The sequence below is a fragment of the Scyliorhinus torazame genome, chromosome 2, assembly GCF_047496885.1.
Source record: "Scyliorhinus torazame isolate Kashiwa2021f chromosome 2, sScyTor2.1, whole genome shotgun sequence".
Lineage (NCBI taxonomy): Eukaryota > Metazoa > Chordata > Chondrichthyes > Carcharhiniformes > Scyliorhinidae > Scyliorhinus > Scyliorhinus torazame.
The window spans coordinates 69862485-69885178 of record NC_092708.1 but is presented as its reverse complement, the minus strand read 5'-3'; the positions used below and the strand labels follow the sequence as shown (position 1 = coordinate 69885178).

Genomic DNA, 22694 nt, shown 5'->3' with positions numbered 1-22694 from the left:
TATAGAAACAATGAAAAGGCACTTTAAGCCACGTACTGACTGGCCTGGCCTGGAATTTAGGTCACATTTCAGGGCTTCGATGGAGATGTTGGAAGAACCCGTAATGCTAATTGCCAGAGAGCCAGTTTTTTAATTTTACTGTATGAACCCAAACCTGCTGAAGCAATGATAAGGGAAAATACTGTGGATGCTGGAAATCTACAAAAAAAACCCAGGAAATTCTGGAAATACTTATCAGGTCAAGCAGCATCTGTGGAGAGTAACAGTTCATGCTTCAGGTTGGTGACCCTTTAGAACTGTGACGCAGAGTCACTGACCTGTCACTAATGGCTTTGCTCTCCACAGATGTTGCCAGACCTAATTAATATTTTTAGCATTTTCTGTTTTTACTGCTGAACCAAATGGTGGTTAATAAATTTAGTTTTGTCTGAAGGAAGTGCAATAGCCATTAAAACTGTTCAGATTGAGACATTGGGTCATTAACACATCCCAACACCTCTAGATATCTGTGTGTGTTGCTGCATTGGTTACTAATATTGGGTGTGCCTTGTCCTCCAATTGTGCCAACACATTACAATGCAGCCTCTCAAGTTTGCATAATCTATTTTGTGGTTACAGAGAGCAATAAAAATTAGATAAAATTTAGCAATGAAGACATTAATCTCTTCATGGATTTCATGTTAAACTGCTCGTTTTACCATCGGTCTTGTACTGTTAGAACCTCAGGATTCTACTTTTATAACATTGGATCACGTATGGAACTAGACGTTGGGGACCGCAAGGCCTTGCTTATAGGATGACCAGTTTTGTTGCACTCAAGAGTATATTTATTGCAGCTCCAAAATTTGTGCCACAGTTCAAATGAATTTAATAGAGCAAACAAAATGCAGCAGTTAAAAGGTGAACCCACTCCCAAATAAATTCTTAGTGATAGTAGGAAGGCTGTTTTTAAAGTAGAGAGGTTAGGGGCAGCACGGTGGCACAGTGGTTAGCATTGCTGCCTACGGCACTGAGGACCCGGGTTTGAATCCCGGCCCTGGGTTACTGTCAGTGTGGAGTTTGCACGTTCTCCCAGTGTCTGCGTGGGTTTTGCCCCCACAACCCAAAGCTGTGCAGGTTAGGTGGATTGGCCATGCTAAATTGCCCCTTAATTGGAAAAAATAATTAGGTACTCTAAATTTATATTAAAAAATAAGAGAGGTTATGGCAGCAACAGCAAGGGGGGAAAGCCCTGACATCGTTTCATAAATCCTGGAAATGTATAAGTTGAGATCTGTTCCTAAATGCTGGAAATGTATCAGTTGCTAATTAGCAAGTTAATCCACAACAGAGTAAGGTAGAAAATCACTTCACATTTTAAGTATTAATCAATTTATTGCAATTTGTTGAGTCTAGAATTTATTTAAAAGTGAAAATTTGCTACCACATGAAGTTGCTATCTCACCACCTGCACTTTTTAATTTTCTTACTTTGATCTACCACAATTTAAGACTATTACTGCAAACCATTCTGTAAATTCCCACATGCAAACTATAACATAATGTAGCCCATATACAGTGCTCTATGAATTACAATAAGCTCTCTATAATCTTCAAATATCCTGTAAATTGTTGTTACATTAGAAATGGTCATGTCGTGCTGTTTTATTCTTTACAGAAGTTCAATGTTCAGTCTAATAATTTAAAATTTTGTTAAAATTTCAAAACTGCCTGATCGAATGTGAACATAGCAACTTATCAGTGCAATGGAAACGATGTCATTTTGGCACTTATTAGTATTAATTACTGATAATTTTTGAAAAAAACACACACCAGTTTACAATGCTAGATCAACAAGTCTTTGTATCCTGTGGACATTTTCATGGAGTTAGCCGCTTGGGGTCACGAGGGAACATAGATGTCTGACGTATATTGTGCAATCCCAGATACAACATGGTGACCCGTTCCAAACCTAAATGTCAAGGAAAAAGAAAAAAAGGATGTACAGAATTACATACAAAACCGACTGGTAACCATCTGTAATTTGCCAAGAGCAGAAACAATACATTACCTATGCCACCACCTGCATGTGGAGGAGCACCATAACGGAAGGAATCAATGTATGACTTTATCTTTTCTATATCTGTACAAAAGTGAAAAAAAAGTTGAAATATTAAACATCAAAGATTTATTTAACTTGATTACATGACAGCAGAAGATATTAAATAAAATGGCAACAGTAATACTTGTTGGTACATAGTTTAGGCGTGATCAGCGAGTGGAGGAGGAGGAGCCATGTTGGCTGGGTATGGTTGTTGGTTGAGGGTGTGTGTTATTTACAGAGTTATGCTTACATTTGAAATTGTTATAAAATCATAAATGCCTTAATAAAAAGTTTCAAAAATACCACAACAATAATACTTGTTCGACAAGGGACGATTATTTAAAACAGAGATGAGGAGGAATTTCTTCAGCCTGATGAAGAATGAAGAATCTGTGGAACTCTTGGCCGCAGAAGGCTGTGGAGGCCAAATCAAGGAGTGTCTTTAAAACAGAGATAGATAAGTTTTTGATCAAAAAGGGGATCAGAGGTTATGGGGAGAAGGCAGGAGAATGGGGATGAGAAAATTATCAGCCATGATTGAATGGCGGAGCAGACTCGATGGGCCCAGTGAGCCAATTCTGCTCCTATATCGTATGGTCTTACAAGTTATCAAATTTAGTGTCAATAAGTAGTGTGGGAAAAAACTCCCTTCTCCTGGACTCCCGTCTCCTGGACCAACTAGCCCCTGGTTTCCCAAACTTTGAGCTGTGGAACCGCTAATGACCTCCCAAGAACATCGGGGGACATCAAGCATTCTCATAATGTCGAAGTCACCTTTCTTCCCGCAAAATAGATGCAAACACAGAAATCAAATGTAAACAAGTCTTTTCTAGCTACATACAGGGTGGATAGGGAGCAGCTGTTCCCCTCAGTTGAAGTGTCAGGTACGAGGGGTCACAAGTTTAAAGTGAGGGTGCAAAGTTTAGGGGGATTAGAGGAAAAGCTTTTCTACCCAGGGAGTGGTGACGGTCTGGAATGCACTGCCTGTGAGGCTGGTCAAAGCGGGTTGCCTCACATCCTTTAAAAAGTACCTGGACGAGTACTTGGCACGTCATAAAATTCAAGGCTATGGGCTAAGTGCTGGCAAGTACGTCGGTGCAGACTCAATGGGCCGAAGGCATTATAGTAATGTGATTCTGATTATGTGATTAATTTGGTAATAATTAAAAGGTTATCGGATTAAAAATATACACGTTTTTCCCTTTGTAATTTTTAATGGGAGGAATGATGCTGGAAAGCCGATTACAATATCAGACGTATACACACACATCTGATTAGCAAGTTTGCAGATGACACTAAGATTGGTGGAGTAGCAGATAGTGAAGGGGACTGTCAGAGAATACAGCAGAATATAGATAGATTAGAGAGTTGGGCGGAGAAATGGCAGATGGAGTTCAATCCGGGCAAATGAGAGGTGATGTATTTTGGAAGGTCCAATTCAAGAGCGAACTATACGGTAAATGAAAAAGCTCTGGGGAAAATTAATGTACAGAGAGATCTGGGTGTTCAGGTCCATTGTACCCTGAAGGTGGCTGTGCAGGTCGATAGAGTGGTCAAGAAGGCATACGGCATGCTTTCCTTCATCGGAAGGGGTATTGAGTACAAGAGTTGGCAGGTCATGTTACAGTTGTATAAGACTTTGGTTCGGCCACATTTGGAATACTGCGTACAGTTCTGGTCGCCACATTGCCAAAAGGATGTGGATGCTTTGGAGAAGGTGCAGAGGAGGTTCACCAGGATGTTGCCTGGTAGGGAGGGCTCTAGCTATGAAGAGGGTTGAGTAGATTAGGATTATTTTCATTAGAAAGACGGAGGTTGAGGGGGGACCTCATTGAGGTCTACAAAATCATGAGAGGTATAGACAGGGTGGATAGCAAGAAGCTTTTTCCCAGAGTTGGGGACTCAATTACTAGGGGTCATGAGTTCAAGATGAGTGGGGAAAAGTTTAAGGGAGATATGCGTGGAACGTTCTTTACGCAGAGGGTGGTAGGTGCCTGGAACGCATTGCCGGCGGATGTGGTAGAGGCGGGCACGATAGCGTCAGGGGCTGGGTTAGCACAGGGCTAAATCGCTGGCTTTGAAAGCAGACCAAGGCAGGCCAGCAGCACGGTTCAATTCCCGTACCAGCCTCCCCGAACAGGCGCCGGAATGTGGTGACTAGGGGCTTTTCACAGTAACTTCATTTGAAGCCTACTTGTGACAATAAGCGATTTTCATTTCATTTAAGAGGTATCTAGACAGATACATGAATGGGCAGGGAGCAGAGGGATACAGATCCTTAGAAAATAGGCAACAGTTTTAGATAGAGGATCTGGATCAGCGCAGGCTTGGAGGGCCGAAGGGCCTGTTCCTGTGCTGTAATTTTTCTTTGTTCTTTGTTTAATCTCTCTCTCACACTGACAAACACACGTTCACATCTCTCTCACATTAACACCCTCACGCACACACTCATCCTCACACATAAATACACCTCTCACATGCACAAATAAACACCCTCACATCCTCAAATGTACATCCTCACTAGCAGAGACATACACCTTCACACCATCACACGCACAGACATCCCCCCCCACACCACAGGCCCCCCCCACACACACAGAAACTCCCCACCCCACACGCACAAATATACACCCTCACATCCTCAAATTCACACGCTCACACGCACAGCCACACACCCTCACATGCACAGACACCCCCCCTCAAGCAGACACAGCCTCACACGCAAACACACACCCACACACGCAGACACACCCTCATGCACAAACACACACGCTCACACGCACAAACACACGCAGGCACCCCCCCTCACGCACAGACACATCCTCACACGCACCCCCCCCTCACACACAGACACACCCTCACACGCACAAACACACACCCCGACACACCCTCACATGCATAACACACGCACAAACATGCTCACATGCACAAACACACACCCACACACGCACAGACACACGCCCTCACACACACACACGCCCTCACACGCAGACAGGCATGATTACAGCACAAACACACCCTCACACGCAGGCACACGCCCTCACACAGGCACACGCCCTCACACGCAGGCACACGCCCTCACACGCAGGCACACGCCCTCACACGCAGGCGCACACCCTCACACGCAGGCGCACACCCTCACACGCAGGCACACACACTCACACGCAGGCACACACACTCACACGCAGGCACACACACTCACACGCACAGACACACCCTCTCACACACAGACACCCCTCCTGACACACAGACACACACCCTCACACGCACAAATATGCATATTCTTGTGCACACAAACACATTCACTCACCTCTTCGAGGCCCGACCCCTTCCCTTTCCGAGGCCTGACCCCCTCCCTTCCCCGAGGCCCGACCCCCCGCCCGTTCCTGAGGTCTGGAGCCCCTCCCTTTCCCGAGGTCTGGACCCCCTCCCTTTCCCAAGGACCGGACCCCCACCCTTTCCCGAGGACTGGACCCCCTCTCTTTCCCGAGGCACAGACTCATTCCCTTTCCCGAGGTCCGACCCCCTCCCTTTCCCAAGGCACAGACCCCCTCCCGTTCGCCTAACAGCATCCAGCGTTCCAAGAGGTGTTTCTCTGATCGGCTATTTTGATTTCTCTCAAGTTAAAGAGATTTTCTACGTTCAAACTGGTGTTTCCGAATCATGTGCTGGCGGCCAGATTCACAGGCCTCCTGAAGACCTTTCAGGGATCACCGAGATACCCCATCGCTCGTGGGCAGCTGACCTTCCCCTGCTCCCCCCCAACCAACCGCCCCTGTGCACCTCACCTTTCCCCACTACCCCCACCTCCTCACGACTGACCAACTGTCTTCGGGACCACAATTGTAATCAGGCTGGAGGACCAATAATCCACAACTCTGCCACTGACTTTATCAAGCTCATTCCAAGTTTTAAGCCAATCATCTCGGTTTACATTTTTATCCAGTGATCCAGACAAGGGATACCAAAATATCCGATTTTACAAAAACTGTATATAAATATATGTACCTATCCCAAGCTGCAGAGCTCGGTCAGTCAGAAGCTGAGGGTCATGAATTCTCTGTGCACCGGACAAAATCTCCTCTCCTCTCATAAACATGTCGTACGAGTTGGAGTATTTCTGGATGTTTAAAAAATTGTCATTAAAATATCTAAATGTTTTTTCATTAATTATGACTTCAGTTCTTAAAAAAAATATTTTTATTCAAATTTTAGCATTTTTACATTTAACACATTACAAAACAAAATAAACCCAGCACCAACCCCTGAACCCGCCCCCTAACCCTCTTCCAACCTCTCTCCATCACCACCCCTCCAGCAGTTGATGGTAACCAGCTCCCCAAAATGTAGTATAAACAAACCCCAGCTTTTATGGAATCCCTCACCCACCCCTCTTAAAGTGAATTTCACCTTTTCGAAGTGTAAGAACTCCATTAAATCCCCTAGTCACATCGAGGCACAGGGTGGAGAAGCTGACTGCCACTCGAACAGAACCCGCCTGCGAGTGATCAACAAGGTGAAAGCGAAAACATCTGCCCCTGCTCTCCTCTGCAATTCTGGCAAATCTGACACCCCAAATAGTGTCTCCATGGGGACTGGACTCTAAATCCACATGCAAGATCACAATCATGGTGCTGAAGAACTACCTCCAAAATTTCTCCAACTTCAGGCAGGAACAGGACATATGCACATGATTGTCTGGGCCCCTCCCACACCACTCACAAATATCCTCCACCCCCTCAAACAGCCGGTGCATCCTCGACTTCGACAGGTGCACTTGTGTACTACCTTTAGCTGCATCAACCCCAGCCTCGCACACGAGGTTGAGGCATTCACCCTCTGCAGCACCTCACATCACAGCCCCAAGTCCAGCGCCATCCCAAGCTGCTTCTCCCTCTTAGCCTTTACCCCCTCCTTATTCTCCTCCAAAAGCCTCCCATAGATCGCCGGGATAACCCCTTCCGCCCCCAACTAACACACCCTTCCAACAACGAGGAGGGCGGTGCCACCGGAAAGGCCAGAAAAACCTTTTTTGCAAAATCCGGCAGCTGCATGTACCTGAAACCGTCATCACGTGGGAGCCAAACTTCTCTCCCAACTCCTCCAAACCTGCAAACCGCCCTTCCAAAAACAAGTCCTTCATCTCCATCACCCCTTGCTCTTCCCATCCACGAAACCTTGCATTTATCCTGCCTGGCTCAAACCTGTGGTTCCCTCTGATCGGCATCAACTTCGACCCTGCCCTCAACCTAAAGTGGCTCCGAAATTGCCTCCATATTTTGAGCATGACCACTACCACAGAACTCTCCAAGAATTTCCCTGGGGCAAACGGGAGCGATACCGTTGCCAGAGCTCACAACCCTTGCAAGAGCCTGCCTCCATCCTCACCCACAAAGCCTTTGTCCTCCTGCTTCAACCCCGCACCCTCTCTGCACTCGCTGCCCAATAATAGTACAACACGTTCGGAAGGGCCTAGCCCCCCAACTATCACCTACTCTTGAAGTACCGACCTCCTAACACTTGCCACCTTACCTGCCCACATAAATGAGAAAACCAACCTATCCATCCCCATAAAAAACAATTCTGGCAAAAAGACTGGCAGGCATGAAATAAAAATAAAAATCACAGCAAAACGTTCATCTTAACCGCCTGCATCCGACCTGCCAAAGATAGGGAAAGATTGTCCCACCTAGAAAATGTGAAAAAAGGGGGAAAAAAATAAAAAAATTAAAAAAAGATTCTCCCACATTGATCGATCTGCCTTGGCCCTGTCCACCAGACTCGTAAAGTTCAACTTACAGAGCTGGGCCCAATCCCGAGTCACCTGCACTCCCAAATACCTGAAGTGGGTTGTTGCCACCCGAAATGGCAAACCCCCCACCCCAACTCCCTCCCCTGGAAAAGACACCAGAAAACACTCACTTTTTGTCATATTTAACTTAAAGCCTGAAAAATCCCCAAATCTCCTAAGTAGCTCTATTATATCCACCATTGAAGAGCCCGGATTAGAAATATACAGCAACAAATGATCAGCACACAGGGGCAGCCTGTGCTCCACCCTCCAGCTTCCTCACTGTGTGCAGTTTTGGTCTCCTTATCTATGTTTTTCACCATACTCCTCCATTTATCCGAGCACAACAGCACTATGGCCAAGGGATCTATAGCCAGTACAAATAGAAGGGGGGACATCGGACATAGTTCCTCTATGCAATGGAAATTACCCTGAATTCATCTCACTTGTGCGCTAACATGTCATTGGATCCTTATACAGCAATTCCACCCGTGCCACAAACTTAGGCGTAACCCCAACACCACAAACACTGCTCCATTTGATCAAAAGCCTTCTCCGCATCCAGCGCCCCCACACCCCTCACGTGACTTCAGTTAAAGCAAAATAATAGTTTTACTCACAGGGTCATGTGGGTCTGGCATGGTATAGAAAGGCCTCACAGCAAGAGGATATTTGTCAAGGATATAGAAATCTGTATCATACTGAGACAAAAAAAAAGTAAAATTGATCCGATTATACATGCATAGTAATTCAGATTTTTGGTATATGCAAATTGTTCTATAGTTAAAATATAACTCACCCGACACACTAAAACAAGTACATGCCAACAGTGCCTTAAAACATGCATTAAGGCAGCCGATTTTCATTAGCAAAATTATCAATTCAAAGGTAAGAATGAGACTCCACTTTGCTCCCATCACAAACTCATTCACAATTACTTACTGATTTAACACAATACAAAGTATATGGCAAAGATTTAAAGGGAACACAGGTTAAAGAACAAAACCAGAGACCTTCGGCGGAATTCTCTATTCTTACACTAAGTGTTGACGCCGGCGCAGGATTCGCGGAGTTCTACGACAGCAAAACTGGTGCTGCACCTGGACCACGGCACGGTAGCATAGTGGTTAGCACTGTTGCTTCACAGCGCCAGGGTCCCAGGGTCGATTCCCGGCTTGGGTCACTGCCTGTGTGGAATCTACCCGTTCTCCCTGTGTCTGCGTGGGTTTCCTCTGGGTGCTCCGGTTTCCCCCCCCAAGTCGCGAAAGACGCACAGTTCAGTAATTTGGACATTCTGAATTCTCCCTCTGTGTACCCAGACGCCGGAATGTGGCGACTATGGGGCTTTTCACAGTAACTTCATTGAGTGTTAATGTAAACCTACTTGTGGCAATAAAGATTATTTAAAAAAATTAGCCAATTCAACGACCATTGAGGGGCTAGCGCCGGCACCACGTGGAACACAATCGATTCCAATAAGAAACTGTGCAGGATTCGCCCGATTCATAATTGACACTCAGGAGGCTGACAAGCTACAGCCGCATATACACACACTTCACCCCCCACACACACCATCCTAGTCAGCAAGGAGAGCGGCATCCTGATTTACGGAGGCCGAGCTTGAGACCCCACTGGACGCCGTGCAGGAGAGGTGGGCAACCCTGTACCCCCGCCGGGAAGGAGGCTGCCAGCTGCCGCAGTTCGCCGTGTCTGAGCGCAGGTGGCAGAGACTGTAAATGCCACCAGCACTACTGTCCGGACCGACCAGCAGTGCCCTAAGAAACTGCATGACCTCCTCAGGGCGGCCAGGGTGAATAGGTAGTGCTGTGCCCCTGGCACCAACCCCCGTCCCACATACCTGTAACCCTACCCCCATCCCCCCACCAGGGGGCGGCCGAACCTCCACCTTGCACCACATGCTGCCACCGTATGGACCCTGCTCTGTTCAAGACCGCAGGAAACGACACAAGGTCGTGAATGTAGCCCAATCCATCATGCAAACCACCCTCCCATCTATTGACAATGTCTACAATTCCCGCTGCCTCGGAAAGGCAGCCAGCAAAATGAAGGACCCCACGCATCCCGGACTTCCACCTTCTTCCGTCAAGTTTTTGAGGTCACGTACCAACCGACTCAAGAACAGCTTCTTCCCTACTGCCATCAGACTTTTGAATGGACCTACCTCGTATTAAGTTGATCATTTCTCTACACCCTAGCTATGACTAACATTACATTCTGCAGTCTCTCCTTCCTTTCCCATGTAAGGTATGCGTTGTCGTTATAGCATGCAAGAAACAATACTTTTCACTCTATACTAATACATGTGACAATAACAAATCAAATCAAAAAATACCGGCCGCTATGGCCAGGTGCCCTGGCCACTGAAGCCACCAGCTTTCCACCCCCTGCATGCATCGGACTCTCTAACACTCTGCGTTTTCTGTTTCCCCCTCCCCCAGGAGAAGACTGCCCAGGAGAAGGGAGCGGGAAGTGACTGCAGGGGGCCTGCGGGCCATCAGTGCGGCAGGACAGAGGGCACTGGACGTGGTCGGCGGAACAGAGGAAAGGGTTGTCGCCGGGGTGGATATCAGCGTCGGGCGAGAAAGTGAGGCCCCGCTGAGTGCGGTTCCCTGTGCCACGTGTGTCAACCCACCCTTCCCCCCCCAACACCACCCTCACACCACTCTCCACTCCAACACACTCCCACCCCGGTAATGGGGCGGCCTTTCTGGTGTCCCCCAACCCCAGTCACAGCCACAGCCCAAGGCGACGAGGACACCGACACGGACGTGAGCCATAGACCCGAACACCCCGGAGCTCAAGTTTAATGATGACACTGATTTCCCCGTCACAGCTGTCTCCAACACCCCCCACCATCCCAGAGACACTCGCCTCTGTTGGGCACTTCAGTGAAGAGGCTCCTGGGACACAATCTGGTGGGCACGACACACATGCTCTGGTACTGCAGGAACTCTCGAGGGGGCGGATGATCGGAGGGCGGGACGTCCCTAAATATTAGCTGCCGTCCAGATGTGTTTCAGGCTTCTGGAATGGACAGTGCCAATGTTTGTGGAGATGCAGTCGCAGAGCCAGAGACTGCATGAGGGTCTGTCTGTGAGCATCCAGTACCCGCAGGTGCAGGAGGAAGAGTCCAACCACGTGCAGGGGCAGGTGGTGGTGCCGGCCATGAGTGCCATCCAGGCCAATACTGCAAAGGTGGCATCCACGGTGGAGGCCTTGGGGGCGAGGGTTTCGGCTATAGATCAGCATGTTTAAGGCCTGGGGCAATCTGTGCAGGCAGTGGTCGAGGCCCAGGACAGGGCTGCCCTCTCACAGGCATCCCTGTACCAGAGCCACCTGGACATTGCAGCAGCACTCCTGAGCGGTGCCCAGTCACAGCGGGCCATGTTGGAGAGCATCAGCGACATTGTCCAGGCGCTGGCCAATGTGGCGCTGACAGAGGGAGGTGGCCCAGTCTCAGTGAGAGATGGCACAGTCACTGGCTGATACGGCAAAGACCCAAAAGGCGGTGGTACAGTCATAGCATGATGTGGCACAGTCCCAAACGGAGGTGGTCCACTCCGTGCTCCATGGCCGGAAGCATGCAGACCCTAGTCGAGACGGCAGCGGGCCTCCAGGACTGGCAGTGCCAGGTGGCAGGACCGCCTCAGGGGATAGCTCTGCTCCCACCCCTGTCCCATGGAGTAGCATGGGGGCCATCGGGCAGGCCGAGGGAGGAAGTGATGGGACGGGTCGGTGACTCCCACAGCTGGAACCCCGCAACACGTCAGAAGCCCCCTCCTGCCCCTGGTGCATCTGGTGGGCAGCGGGCAGAATAGGCCATCACCACGCCACCTGGGACACCCGAGCAGCAGTCGGGCCCATCCAGGCTCGGTCGCCCCAGAAGACGCCCGCCAAAAGGGACCCAGGTCGCAGGATGGAAATCACGGCAGGCCACCTCTACTCCTGGTGTACCGCCTGGGGATCCACCTAGATGTAGCGTTAGGGCCCATAAGGCCAGAAAAAAGTTAAGTTGGCACTGATGCAGGACACAGTTTAGTGATAGGGGCTAGGGCACTTATCTGCACATGTGTTTGCACATTAAACACCTGTGCACAATGTTACAACCTGCCTCGGTGCTCTGTCAGATGGGTGTGAGGGGTGCACTGGTCTGGGCTGGCTGCAGAGGGGACATGGAGGGTAAATGGGCAGACGTTCGGGGTGAGCTTGGCTCAGGACCGCTGTTCAGCCAGCGCTTACCGCTCTGGTGTCCCACCCCCATCCCACCATCCCCTGAACCGCATCTTCAGAATGCCAAAGCACTGATTAATCGTGCCCCTGGTCGGTGCATGGGTATTATTGTAGCGGGTCTTTCCGTCGGTCTGTGGCCTCTGGATAGATATCAATAGCCACGACCGGATAACCCCCGTCACCTGAGCCATCTCCCCAGCCGGGGTGCGCCTCGAAGAGGCTGGGAATCGTCGCATGTGCCAGGATGAAGGCTTTGTGCACACTGCCCGGCTATCATGTGCAGACATGGCTGATGGGTCACCCTCCTCCTCCCCCCTCCCCCCAATCCCCGCACTCCTGGCTCTGTCGGTGTCCAGCACCGTGGGGGCCTCTGGTCCTGGCACCCGTTCCTGCCGCCAGGGGTACCATCGGCTGTCTCCACGGCCCAGTCCGTTCCTGTAGAGACTACTGTGGACCTTGTCCTTAGGTGGGCCACATGATGCCCGTCGACGGGTATCCCAGTTGTGGGGTGGTATGACGGAGAGTGGGGGCTGAGGTGGTGGGACGGGGGCACCCATACAGCCGGTGTCACTTTGCAGGACCAGGAGCCAGGGTGGGTGGTCAGTAAGAAAGCTGCCTTGTGGGACATGGCAGTCCGTGCCGAGACACCGCCCCAGTCCTGGTTGGGAGGGGGGGGGGGGGGGGGGGGGGGGGGGGCATGTCACCTCTCCCAACACCAATCCCCCAGCCAGACCACTGTCGGATCGGCAATGCCTCTCGGTGACCAACCTCCTCTCAGTCATCAGTCACGCCGCCTGTTTCTCGATTTTTGCAAGCACAAGTGAACCTCGCCGTCGAGAATTCTCCCCAGATGGAGAATACCGGGTCAGAGCCGCTAATGATACGCCAATGGCGTTTACTGTGCGTGCGGAGTGCAACACATTGACTTTGCTGTCGAGGCACTGGAGAAATGTGATTTAGCACCAAACCGACGCATGCCACAATTTCGACGTCAGAACAGATACTCCGTACAATCGCATTTCTCAATGGCGTTGGCTGACAGAGAATCCCACTCCTCATCTTCCATACTGAACTAAATCATGGTTACAAGCTCAAACTTCCGTGGCAAAGATCAATATAAAAACCTTAATGTTTATTTCCCTTCTCAAGGACAATTAGGCGATATCAATAAATGGGGCGGCATGGTGCTGCCTCAGAGCACCAGGGACCCAGGTTCAATTCCTGGCCTGGGTCACTGTCTGTGCGGAATCTGCACATTCTCCCTGTGTCTGCGTTGGTTTCCTCCAGGTGCTCCGGTTTCCTCTCACAATCCAAAGATGTGCAGGTTAGGAGGATTGGCTAAATTGCCCCTTAGTGCCCAAAGATGTGTAGATTAGGCTAAAGGGTTATTGGGATAGGGCGAGGGAGTGGACTTGGGTGAAGTGCTCTTTCAGAGGGTCAGTGCAGAGCCAATGGGCCAAATGGTCTCCTTGGTCTCCTGCACTGTACGGATTCCAGGATTCTATGAAATGCTCGCCTCATCAGCAGTGCCCTTATCTCCGTTCTGCATCTGGAAGACATTTCTGCATTGTAAAGATTCATATAATTCTAACATGGCAAAGTATGGTAAATTAAACTAGTTTTTGTTAACTGCTTTCTGATAGGGATGTGACACACAAGTGCATGTGTGCATATAACAATACACACACACGGGGACTTCCGGATGCGGCGATGACCAGCTAAGTCGCACGTTTCGGCAGCTCCCGTTGGAACGGACTTTTGGGCTCTTAATAGGAGCCCCAACGGCAATTTAAACGGCCAAAAACACTGTGCGGTAAACCAGAAGGGAATCCCCCCCCGGACACGCATGGATAAGGGAGAGGATAGCGGCCGGATTGTGGAGGATCCTCTGGAGCAGCGGCAAGGAAGGGAAGCTCAAAGCAAGATGGCGTCGGAAGGTGGCCGCTTGTTATGGGGCCCGGACCAACAAGAGTTCATGCGGCGCTGTGTGGAAGAGCTGAAAAAGGAGTTGAAGAAGGAGCTGTTGGCCCCGATATTACAGGCGATTGAAGGGCTAAAGGAGGAGCAGAGGACACACGAGCTGGAGCGTCGGGTCGTGAAGGCAAAGGCTGCTGAAAATGAAGACGAAATACAGGGCCTGGTGGTGAAGACAGAGACGCACGAGGCACAGCACAAAAGGTGTGTGGAAAGGTTGGAAGTACTGAAGAATAACCCGAGGAGGAAGAATCTAAGAGTTCTGGGTCTTCCCGAAGGCGCAGAACGGGCGGATGTCGGGACATATGTGAGCACGATGCTTCACTCGCTAACGGGATCGGAGGCCCTGGCGGGCCCCTTGGAGGTGGAGGGAGCATATCGAGTTCTGGCGCGAAGACCGAAGGCTGGAGAAATACCCCGAGCTATAGTGGTGAGGTTTCTCCGCTACAATGACAGCGAGACGGTCCTCAGATGGGCGAAGAAAACTTGGAGCTGTAGGTGGGAGAACGCAGTGATCCGCGTATACCAGGATTGGAGTGCGGAGGTGGCGAGAAGGAGGGCAAGTTTTAATCGGGCTAAGGCGGTGCTTCACAAAAAGATCCAGTTTGGAATGTTGCAACCGGCGAGATTGTGGGTCACACACCAAGGGAAGCACCACTACTTTGAGACGGCAGAAGAGGCGTGGACATTCATTGTGGACGAGAAGCTGGAATAGTCGGGCAAGAGAAAGAACTTTTGGGACAAAGTGGTGGGGTGATTATGTGGGGCGAGGTGGGGGGGGGAAAAAAGGGGAGGGGGGATGGTTTTTTCAATTTGTTAATTTTGCGATCCTGGAACTTTTCTCTCTTCCCCATGTTGGGGGGGGGGGGGGGGAAGAGAGAGAGAGAGAGAGTATGAGGAACTGTGGGCGCCGGCCATTAGGGGCGGGGCCGAGTGGGAAACGCGGGCTTTGTTCCCGCGCTATGGTAATTATGGTGGGAACAGGGACGCAGGAAGGAGGGGGCCTCGCACAGTGGGGGCCGAGGACAAGGGGTGAAGCCGAGTTCAGCCAGAGTTCGCTGACTTCTGGGAGCAACATGGGGGGTGCAACTACGCTAGAGGGGGATCTAGCAGAGGGGGGGGGGGAAGAGGGGAGGGGTTAACTGGGTTGCTGCTGCTAAGGAGAAGGGGAGCTGTTATGGGATGGGGTGGTCGAGGTGGGAGGGCGCCGTTGGGGGGATATACGGTACGTGGGAACCGGGTTAGAGCTGGGTTAAAAAAGGGGATGGCTAGTCGACAAGGGGGGGGGGGTAAAGAGCCCCCCAACCCGGCTGATCACGTGGAACGTGAGAGGGCTGAACGGGCCGATTAAAAGGGCACGGGTACTCGCACACCTAAAGAAATTAAAGGCAGATGTGGTTATGTTGCAGGAGACGCATCTGAAACTGATAGACCAGGTCAGACTACGCAAAGGATGGGTGGGGCAGGTGTTTCATTCGGGTTTAGATGTGAAGAACAGGGGGGTGGCTATCTTAGTGGGGAAACGGGTACTATTTGAGGCAAAGACCATAGTGGCGGATAGTGGGGGTAGATATGTGATGGTGAGTGGCAGATTGCAAGGGGAGGCGGTGGTTCTGGTGAACGTATATGCCCCGAACTGGGATGATGCAAATTTTATGAGGCGTATGTTGGGACGTATCCCGGACCTGGAGGCTGGAAAGTTGGTAATGGCGGGAGACTTCAATACGGTGCTTGATCCAGGGCTGGACCGGTCGAGGTCCAGGACCGGGAGGAGGCCGGCAGCGGCCAGGTACTCAAGGACTTCATGGAACAGATGGGAGGGGTAGACCCCTGGAGATTTAGTAGGCCTAGGAGCAAGGAGTTCTCATTTTTCTCCCATGCTCATAGAGTATACTCATGGATAGACTTTTTTGTCTTGGGAAGGGCACTGATTCCGAAGGTGACAGGGACGGAATATACGGCCATAGCCATTTCGGACCACGATCCACATTGGGTAGGAGGTAGGAGAGGAAAAAGAACAGCACCCACTCTGGAGAATGGATATGGGCTTATTGGCGGATGAGGGGGTATGTTTAAGGGTGAGGGGGTGCATCGAAAGGTACTTGGAGCTTAATGACAACGGAGAGATTCAGGTGGGAGTGGTCTGTGAGGCGTTGAAGGCAGTGGTTAGAGGGGAACTGATATCCATAACGGTACATAAAGGGAAGCAAGAGGGTAAAGAAAGGGAGCGATTGCTGAAAGAACTTCTGAGGATGGACAGGCAATATGCGGAGGCACCGGAGGAGGGACTGTACAGGGAAAGACAAAGGCTACAAGTGGAATTTGACCTGCTGACCACGGGTAAGGCAGAGGCACAGTGGAGGAGGGCACAGGGTGTACAGTATGAGTATGGAGAGAAGGTGAGTCGGCTACTGGCCCACCAATTGAGGAAGAGGGGAGCAGCGAGGGAGATAGGTGGGGTGAGAGATGAGGAGGGAGAGATGGAACGGGGAGCGGAAAGAGTGAACGGGGTGTTCAAGGCATTTTATGAGAGGTTATATAAGGCTCAGCCCCCGGAAGGGAAGGAGGGAATGATGCATTTCCTGGATCAGCTGGAATTCCCTAAGGTGGAGGAGCAGGAGAGGGCGGGACTGGGAGCACAGATTGAGATGGAGGAGGTGGTAAAAGGGATTGGGAGCATGCAGGCGGGGAAGGCCCCGGGACCGGACGGATTCCCGGTGGAATTTTATAGGAAATATATGGACCTACTGGCCCCGCTTTTGACGAGAACCTTTAATGAGGCCAGGGAAAGGGGGCAGCTGCCCCCGACTGTGTCGGAGGCAACGATATCGCTCCTTTTGAAGAAGGAAAAAGACCCGCTGCAGTGTGGGTCCTACAGGCCCATTTCCCTTTTAAATGTAGATGCTAAGCTCCTGGCTAAGGTGATGGCGACGAGGATAGAGCCCCGTGTCCCGGGGGTGGTCCACGAGGATCAAACTGGGTTCGTTAAGGGGAGACAGCTGAACACGAACATACGGAGGTTGCTAGGGGTAATGATGATGCCCCCACCAGAGGTGGAGGCGGAGATAGTGGTGGCGATGGACGCCGAGAAGGCATTCGACAGAGTGGAGTGGGATTATCTGTGGGAGGTGCTGAGGAGATTTGGTTTTGGAGAAGGATATATCGGATGGGTACAGCTGATGTATAGGGCCCCGGTGGCGAGCGTGGTCACGAACAGACAGAGGTCTGACTACTTCCGTCTTCATAGAGGGACGAGGCAGGGGTGTCCCCTGTCTCCGTTACTGTTTGCATTGGCGATTGAGCCCCTGGCCATAGCACTGAGGGGCTCCAGGAAGTGGAGGGGAGTACGCAGGGGAGGAGAAGAACACCGGGTATCTTTGTATGCAGATGATTTATTGCTGTATGTTGCGGACCCAGTGGAGGGGATGCCTGAGATAATGCAGACACTTAGGGAGTTTGGGGAATTTTCGGGGTATAAATTGAATATGGGGAAGAGGGAGTTGTTTGTGGTGCATCCGGGGGAGCAGAGCAGGGGAATAGAGGACTTACCGCTGAGGAAGGTGACAAAAGATTTCCGGTACTTAGGGATTCAGATAGCCAGGAGTTGGGGAACCTTACATAGGCTTAATTTAACAAGGTTGGTGGAACAGATGGAGGAGGATTTTAAGAGATGGGACATGGTGCCTCTGTCACTGGTGGGTAGGGTGCAGGCGGTCAAAATGGTAGTCATCCCGAGATTCCTTTTTGTGTTTCAATGCCTTCCGGTGATGGTCACGAAGGCTTTTTTCAAGAGACTTGAGAAAAGTGTCATGAGTTTTGTGTGGGCCGGGAAGACCCCGAGAGTGAGGAGGGGGTTCTTGCAGCGTAGCAGGGATAGGGGGGGGCTGGCACTACCGGGCCTAAGTGAATACTACTGGGCCGCCAATATCTCAATGGTGTGTAAGTGGATGGGAGAAGGGGAGGGGGCGGCGTGGAAGAGATTGGAGATGGTGTCCTGCAAAGGAACCATCCTACAAGCAATGGTGACGGCGCCGTTGCCGTTCTCTCCGAAGAAATACACCACAAGTCCAGTGGTGGTGGCAACACTAAAAATTTGGGGGCAGTGGAGACGACATAGGGGAAGGACGGGAGCCTCGGTGCGGTCCCCGATAAGAAATAACCATAGGTTTGTCCCGGGGAGAATGGATGGGGGATTTGGAGCATGGCAGAGAGCTGGGGTTGTGCAACTGAGAGATCTGTTCGTAGACGGGACGTTTGCGAGTCTGGGAGCGCTGACGGAAAAATATGGGTTGCCCCAAGGGAATGAATTTCGATACATGCAACTGAGGGCTTTTGCGAGGCAGCAGGTGAGGGAATTCCCGCAGCTCCCGATGCAGGAGATTCAAGATAGAGTGATCTCAGGGACATGGGTGGGGGATGGTAGGGTGTCGGATATATACAGGGAAATGAGGGACGAGGGGGAGATCATGGTGGATGAGCTCAAGGGGAAGTGGGAAGAAGAACTGGGGGAAGAGATTGAGGAGGGGCTGTGGGCTGATGCCCTACGTAGGGTAAACTCGTCGTCCTCGTGCGCCAGGCTAAGCCTGATACAATTTAAGGTTTTGCACAGGGCGCATATGAACTGAGCAAGGCTCAGTAAATTTTTCGGGGTAGAGGATAGGTGTGGGAGATGCTCGAGAAGCCCAGCAAACCACACCCACATGTTTTGGTCATGTCCGGCACTGCAGGGGTTCTGGGTGGGGGTGGCAAAGGTGCTTTCGAAGGTGGTGGGGGTCCGGGTCGAGCCAGACTGGGGGTTGGCTATATTCGGGGTTGCAGAAGAGCCGGGAGTGCAGGAGGCGAAAGAGGCTGATGTCTTGGCCTTTGCGTCCCTAGTAGCCCGGCGAAGGATATTGCTTATGTGGAAAGAAGCCAAACCCCCGGGCGTGGAGACCTGGATAAATGACATGGCAGGGTTAATAAAACTAGAACGGATAAAGTTCGCACTAAGGGGTTCGGCTCAAGGGTTCACCAGGCGGTGGCAACCGTTCATTGACTACCTCGCAGAACGATAAAGGAAATGGGAAGGTAACAGCAGCAACCCTGGGGGGAGGGGGGGGGGGGGGGGGGGGGGGGGGGGAGAGCCCGGGCGGGTCCTCAGGGGTGTTTTTGTATAGATATTTGTATTAGGCTATGTATATTGGATTGTTTGATTTTATTTTTGGAGAGTTATTATTTTTGATATGGCAGTTGCCATTTAGTTTGTATATATATTATTTATTTATTTGTTAAAAACGGCCACTGTTATTTATACTGTTTTATTGTTGTAAAAAGGAAAACCTTTGTATTGTTTTGTTTGGCCAAAAAAATTGGAATAAAATATATTAAAAAAAAACACAATATACACACCAGTCTTTTGGATAAGACCGTAAACTGAGGTTCAATCTGACCTCTTGGGGAGTGGGGGCTACAAAAGATTCCATGGCAATATTACAAAGAGGAGCAAATGAGTGATTCCTGGTGTCCCGGTCAATACTTATGCCTCAACCAACAGCAGAAAAACAGATTATCTGATCATTATCACATTGCTGTTGGTGGGAACTTACAAAGTGAAATTAGCTCCTGGATGTCTTGCATTACAACTGTGACTGCAGTTCAAAAGTTCTTCACTGGCTAGAAAGTACTATGGGACATCTGGTGATCATGAAAGGTTCTATATAAATGCAAGTCTGTTTTTACTTGAAATCATTGTGTCTAAGGTTACCACATATAACATTGGAACAGAAATGGTTTCACGAATAGGGGGAAATATACTTTTTTTTAAATAATAAAAACTCTTAACAAGTACATCTGAAGATCAACAGCACAGTCAAATAGTGAAAATATGGATTAAATAAATGAAGGGAAATATCACAATGCTACAATTCCTTTTGACAGTTTCACTAACTTGAAGTAACCAAGTAACCAATCAGATCATATGACAGTGGTAAGTATAGTTATAGTACTCAGAGGATATTAAAATACTCTGATTTAACAGAATATTTAACAATATTTAAATATACTGCATTCATTTCATTAAAGAATGAAATATTCATATTTGTTACCTTTTCCTTCACCAGACGACCCAAGAGTTTTTCATTTGGGGTGCTGAAAGGTAATAATAATAATAATAATATATGCTTATTGTCACAACTAGGCTTCAATAAAGTTACTGCGAAAAGCCCCTAGTTGCCACATTCTGGCGCCTGTTCGGGGAGGCTGGTACGGGAATTGAACCCACACTGCTAGCCTTGTTCTGCATTACAAGCCAGCTGTTTAGCCCACTGTGCTAAACCAGCCCCCGGAATCAATCAAATCAAATTGAAATTGAAGGGAACTGGCTATTTCTGATAGGTAAAAGGGTCATCAATTTAGTCATTTTAATGTAAATACTAAAGCCCAGTTTAAAATCCATTTTAAACTGGATTTCATCATATAACTTCAAGCATAACTTAGATTACAAAAACACAGAGCTTGCAGGATTTGCAGTGGCAAAGCACAGAATTTGAAACATCTAAAAAAGCTAGCTAAAGCTTATGCAACATTATACTGAACGTCAAATTGATATTATAGTTCATATGAGCTCTGCCGTTGTTCAAATGAACAGAATCGCAGAGTTCAGCACGTACCAGTTTAATGATAAGAGCAGAGTTTGCATTCCAACAAACATTTAAGAATTCCACATGCAACATTTACATTAATTTTAAAAGTTCAACAAGATAATGTTGCACATTGATGATTGACAACTAACCATCCAACCAAATGCATTTGAGACCCATCCAAGCCAATCAGCACATTGCAGGGGTAGAGGCAGATGGAGTTAGACTGATAACATTCTCTTTAAACATAGAGGTCCGGGCAGACATTTTCCATCCAGGATCACTCTATACCTTTCACCTAACTACTCGCTATCCTTAGTTCGTATTTTCATCTTTCCACTCGAACTCTTGAACTTTGCACAAGCTGTTTTGCTTTGAGCAAGACCCATTACTGTATTTTTGAAAGTTAAATCTGTTGTAAACCATTAAGCCAATTATTTCTCTTCAAGTCTTTTGCTGGCAAGGGCTTTATTGAGAACATTTGATTTGTAACCACAAGAAAATCTTAGTCTCTCAATTATAATCAATAGACATAATAAAAGATTTCTATTTCGCATCCGAGAAGTGTAACTTAAATTCTGCTGAGTATACGAGACTGCACTTAAACCGCACGGTAGATTCCTACAGGGAGGCTGGTACGGGAATTGAACCCGCGCTGCTGGCCTTGTAGCCCACTGTGCTAAACCAGCCCGCCGTAAAGTAAATGTAATAATATGTTCACAATTATAATTTATCATTATCACGAAATGTGAATGGAGCAAAATCAATATTTACCATCTTATGGCAATTCTAATATCAGTTACTTTTGGAATTGCATTACTCGAGAACTTGAATTGGAAAATTTATGTCAATTCGTGATTTTTTAAAAATTCATTTGAGGGATGTGGTCTTCACTGGCCAGGACAGCATTTATTGTTTATCCCCAATTGTCTTCGAGAAGGTAGTGGTGAGCTGCCTTCCTGAACCCTGCAATCCATGCTGTGTAGGTGCACCCACTGTGCTCTTAGGGAGGGAATTCCAGGATTTTGACTCAGCAACGTGAAGGAATGGCGAGATATTTCCAAGTCAGTTTGGTGAATGGCTTGAAGGGGAACTCCGAGGTACTGGTGTTCCCATGTGCCTGCAGCCCTTGTTCTTTTAGATGGTAGAGGTCTTGGATTTGAAAGGTGCTGTCTGAGGAGCTTTGGTGAATTCCTGCAGTACATCTTGCAGATGGTACACACTGCTGCTCCTGTGCGTCGGTAATGGGGGTGTGAATGTTTGTAGAAAGCTTGCCAATCATGCGGGCTGCTTTGTCCATGATGTCAAACTTCTTGAGTGTTATTGGAGCTGCAATCATCTAGGCAAGGGGGAGTATTCCATTACACTCCTGACTTGTGCCTTGTAGATTGTGGACAAGCTTTGGGAGTCAGGAGGTGGGTTACTCGTTGCAGGATTCCTAGCCTCTGACCTGCTCTTGTAGCCACAGTATTTGTGTGGTTCGTCCAATTAAGTTCTGCTCAATGGTAACCTCAGGATATTGATGGTGGGGGATTCAGCGATGGTAATGCAATAGAATATAAAGGGGTAATGGTTAAATTCTCTCTTGTTGGAGATGGCCATTGCTTGGCACTTGTGTAGCATAAATGTTATTTGTCAGCCCAAGCCTGGACATTGTCCAGGTCTAGCTGCATCTGGGAATGGACTGCTTCAGTATCTGAGGAGTCGTGAATGATGTTGAACATTGTACAATCATGAGCGAACATTCCCACTTCTGACCTCATAATGGGAGGACGGTCATTGTCGAAGCAGCTGAAGATGGTCAGTCCTAGGACACTACCCTGAGGAACCGCTGCAGCGATATCCTGGGACTGAGATGACTGATCTCTGACAATCACAACCATCTTCCTTTGTGCTATGTATTTCTCCAACCAGCAGATTTTTCCTTCTTTCAACTGACTCCAATTTTGCTAGGGCTCCTTTATAACACAGTCCGTCAA

General features: G+C 49.1%; 1 protein-coding gene across 2 annotated transcripts in view; it reads right to left on the bottom strand.

Annotated features, from left to right (window-relative positions):
• Positions 1–1354: 1354 nt before the first annotated feature.
• Positions 1355–22694, bottom strand: part of dars1 (aspartyl-tRNA synthetase 1) — a 135373-nt gene continuing 114033 nt past the window's right edge. For both annotated transcript variants that reach the window (XM_072472229.1, XM_072472239.1), the window contains 5 exons: positions 20182–20224; positions 8494–8574; positions 6091–6202; positions 2050–2121; positions 1355–1950 (listed from right to left, as the gene is read on the bottom strand). In XM_072472229.1, the coding sequence (XP_072328330.1) occupies positions 1859–1950; positions 2050–2121; positions 6091–6202; positions 8494–8574; positions 20182–20224 (400 nt within the window). In that variant the 3' untranslated portion in view covers positions 1355–1858. The remainder of the gene's footprint in view (positions 1951–2049; positions 2122–6090; positions 6203–8493; positions 8575–20181; positions 20225–22694) is intronic.